General features: G+C 37.8%; 1 protein-coding gene across 1 annotated transcript; it reads right to left on the bottom strand.

Annotated features, from left to right (window-relative positions):
• Positions 1-2726: 2726 nt before the first annotated feature.
• On the bottom strand, positions 2727-3032 carry GGTG_13677 (hypothetical protein; the record flags this gene model as incomplete). The annotated part of the gene is made up of 1 exon (XM_009231594.1): positions 2727-3032. A coding segment is annotated over one exon (306 nt), but the record flags the coding sequence as incomplete, so codon positions are not given.
• Between the last annotated feature and the right edge of the window lie 1233 nt (positions 3033-4265).

Raw genomic sequence — 4265 nt, 5'->3', positions numbered from 1 at the left:
TTTTTCGCCGGGCTTTTTTTTAAACGCCCGCAACAAATTTGCCGGAAATACGTTATATATCCGGTAATTTACCGAAAGTTTTAACCGGAACGTTAAACCGGTTAACCCAACCATTTTTAAAATTTGAAAAGGTTTTAACTATTTGTTTAATAATTTTTTTAACGGCTTTTTTATTTTAATATTCGCCGTATTTAGCAATACCCAATTGCTTACCCCGAAAAGCACCGGGGTTTTGCTTTTATTATAATACTTTTTGTACGTATTATTCGCTTTTTTTAGCAATTTTTTGGCTTGCTTCCTAATTGTTTCCAAAGCCCCCGCTTTAATTTTGGCCATTGCCAAAGGTTTTTTTTTAATTACCCGAAAATTATAAAACTTTTGTAAGTAAAACTTTATTAATAAAAACGCCGGGGTTTTTTGCAACCCCAAATGCACGCTCGTATTGTGCATTTACGTTGCCAAATGCAACAATAACGCCCAATCGTTTTGCTTTTTGCAGCAAAAGCACCGGAAATAATGCTTTATTGCTTGGTTTGTTCGTTCCGTTTGCCCGTTGGTTTAAAAGTGGTATATTGTTAATAGCTTTTTTGCAACCTTTAAATGTCCGGCAAAGGTTGTTTAAAACCCGTTTATAAATAGCTTGTTCCGATTTAATATATGTTAGGAGCACGGGCGAAACCGCCCGGTAAAAAGCGGGGAGCGTTAAATGTACGGGCGAAACCGCCCGGCAAAAAAGGAAAAAGGGGGCGCTAGCAGCCAGCCGGGCACGAACCCCCCGGGGATATGCCGGCAAATTACCGGTATTGCGGCCAAAGCATAATGGCGAAGCTAAAAAATAAGGTAAAGTTTAAATTGCACGAAAGCGCTTAAAGCGCAAAGGATTTAAAAAACCGACCCCGGGTGCCCAAAAGGGTACGAAAAAAGGGAAGGTTAAAAAAAAACAATTTTTATTAGCGATAATACTTTTGGTAAGAAATTTACGGAAGTTTGATAAAAAAAATACCGTATTCGGCCCGTAACCCGGTAATTACCCGTTTTTGCACCGATTAATTTTTAACATATTATTCCTTTTTTTATACCTTTTTTATTTAAGGAATAGGCCCGGGTAATTACCGAAAGGGATCGAACAAATTTAAAAAGGGCATTTGCGATTTTGCATCGCTTATAATAACGCCCGACGCTACGTCGAGCACGTTGGAAAGGGCCGTTAAGCTACCGGAACAAAATATTAAAAAAACCCCGCAAATTTTTAACAATTTCGAAAACCTTTTTGTAAAAAAGTTACAAAAAATAAATAACGCGTTAAAAGCCCAAAGCAAACGCGCCCGTTTAATTTAAAAAATTTAAAACAAAAGGTTAAAGCATGCGCATAAAGGTTTAAATAAAAATAAAAGAAATACTTTTAAGCAACGGAAGGGTTTTACGTAAAGCAAAGTTACTTTTAAACCTTTTATGCTTAAAAAATCGGCAATTTAGCAAAATATTGCTTACTATATTAGCAATTACGAATTTATTTTCGAAAACGAAAGGGAACGTTACGGTAAGGATCGTATAAAGGTTTAAATAGCTTTTAGCATTTTGTTAGGGGTTAATCGGTGCAAAGGCGGGTGGTTACCGGGTTACGGGCCGAATACGGTGTTTTTTTTGTTAAGCTTCCGTAAATCTTTTACCAAAAGTGCTATCGCTAACAAAAATTGTTCCTTTTTTAACCTTCCCTTCCTTCGTACCCTTTCGGGCACCCGGGGTCGGTTTTTTAAATTTTTCGCGCTTTAAACGCTTTCGTACAATTTAAACTTTACTTTATTTTTTAGCTTTGTTATTATGCTTTGGCCGCGATACCGGTAACTCGCCGGCATATCCCCGGGGGGTCCGTGCCCGGCTGGTTGCTAGCGCCCCTTTTTTTTTTTTTGCCGGGCGGTTTCGCCCGTGCATTTAACGCTCCTTGCTTTTTATTGGGCGGTTTCGCCCGTGCTTTTAACATATTGCCCCTTCCCGATACGGCTTATTTTAAGCCGTTTGTACCGCGCGTACGACCCCGTAAGTAACCGGTAGCCTACGGTATTTCGCCAAGCCGCCCCAATGCCCGGCAACGCTTAAAAAAACCGGCTGTAAAGCTTTGTAACATCCGGAAAAATGGGTCCGTACCGGCATATAAAAAGCTTTTTTTCCCGTTCGAAATTACGAGCCCTTTTTTTTCCTTTTTGTACATTTAACAACCATTTTAATAACTTCGACGATCGTAACCGTAAATAATCGGTATTTAATTGCTTTTTTTAAATACCTGGATTTAACCGGTAGCTGCAAATGTTATCCTTTATACCCAATTACGTAAAAAAGGTAATATTTTTTTAAGTATTTGTTTCGGGTTTTTCGGTCCTAACCGGCTCGCTGGCCCCTTTTAGCAACCCCCCGGTATTTTTCCTAGCTATCGTGGTTTAATCGAATTTGGATTCGGTTTTGCCGGAATTTTTAATCTTTTAAATCCCCAACGATTGCTTTGCCGGTAACCTTTTGGTAAACCTTTTAAATATCGCGGGTTTATCGGGCCCTTTTGCGCTTGCAGCCTTTTAGGACTCCCGCAAACGTCCTGCCGGTAACCCCCTAACGGGCTTTAACCGCCGCGGCAAAAAGATTTTCGCTAAAAAAAAGCGTAAAGCGCGCGACAAACGCCGCCGCAACGCTTTTAATTTTAATAAATTTGCCCCCAAAACGGATATTGCTTTTTTTTATTTTATATAAATATTTGCAACGCGCTTCCGTTGCAAAAGGTTATCGATTTCCAATAAAGCGATAATTAAAACCTTATTTATTTGCCCCTTTTTAAAAACAATTATACGGAACGTACGGTATTTTGTAACCGTTATTTTGGTTATTAAGCATATTAAAATTATGCCGTTAACCCTTGTATGCCGATATGCTTCGATAATTGTACGGGGTTTTTTAAATGTATTTATTGCAAGGACGTGGTTAGCAATAAAATTTGCGTTAAATTTCCTAAATGGTTTTAAAAAATGGCCCAAAACCTTTACAAAATTTTAAATACCGTTTACAAACGATTGCTTAAAGCAATACCGGAACTTTTCGAAAAGTTTACCAAAGTTTAATTTCGCGCCCGCAAAGCTATCCAAAAAGCCAAATCCTTTTATACCATATCGGCCGAGCAATTTGCGCGTTACGAACGTTAAGCCGTTATTTAAAAACGCATTTAGCGCAAAATTGCTAGCGCTACGATATTAAAAACTATTTAAAACATTTCCCAATAGCTTTACGCTATTGCCGTTTAAACGAAAAGGCAAGCTTAAGCTTTGGCTAGCATCGGTAATTCCTTTAACGAAATAAAAGCGTTTTTTAAGCGTTTCGAAAAAGGTATAATTGCTTTTTTTAATAATATTGCCGCTAGCTTTATTACGATTGCGGCGCATTTAAATACCCAGGCTTATAGCCGCGCGGTTTCCCGTAAAGGTGCAACGTTCGTATTAGCGCCGGGAAGTACCGCTTTCGGCGCCAATAACTTTAGCGGCAACGATTGTAGCGCTAGCGAAAAAAACGTAGTTTTCGGAAATTTTGGTTCCTTTAAATACGGCATTTAATCGATTTTTTTTACATATTTTCCTAATTAATTATTGGTATTTTTTTTCGAAAAATGGTTAATTTTAAATTTTTTTCGTTAATTTGTTACAATTAAAACCATAATTTCCTTTCGTTATATTGCTTTTATAACATTGCGAAATTTTAATGTCCTTAATTACCAATTAGGTTTTAATGCTTTAATAAATAATTTTAAAATGCTTTTTTTTCGCCCTTTAATGGGTTTAAATACCGTTAATATGCATTTACCGCTACCCGAACGCTTAAGCCCGTCCGCCGTATTATTTGGAGGTTTTTTTATTTCCTTTTTGGGCAAGCAATGGTATTTTTTATTATAACGTACGTTTAAAATGCGGTAATTGCTTTAGCGTATTGCGCCAAGCATGCCCTTTACGGGCTTTCCGAAGTATGTTATACTTTGCATGTTTTTCGGGATTTAAATGTATCGCATTATTAATTTGGGGCATTCCCCGTATTATACCGTTCCCATTTAACTTTTTGTTTATAAAGCACGATATTTTACGGCTATTACAAACCGCTTACGGGTTTTTTTACGTTCCTTTTCGGTGGCCAGCCGGTTCGGTACGTTAAAACATTCCTTTGGGCTATTTTTTTGGCTTTTGTTATTCCTTTCCTGTAATACCCCCGTTCCTTCCGGGTATTTACCCGTTAAAGTC

This window comes from Gaeumannomyces tritici (genome assembly GCF_000145635.1).
Source record: "Gaeumannomyces tritici R3-111a-1 unplaced genomic scaffold supercont2.32, whole genome shotgun sequence".
NCBI lineage: Eukaryota > Fungi > Ascomycota > Sordariomycetes > Magnaporthales > Magnaporthaceae > Gaeumannomyces > Gaeumannomyces tritici.
The sequence above is the reverse complement of the archived record's forward strand: the minus strand, read 5'-3'. Positions and strand labels throughout refer to the sequence as shown.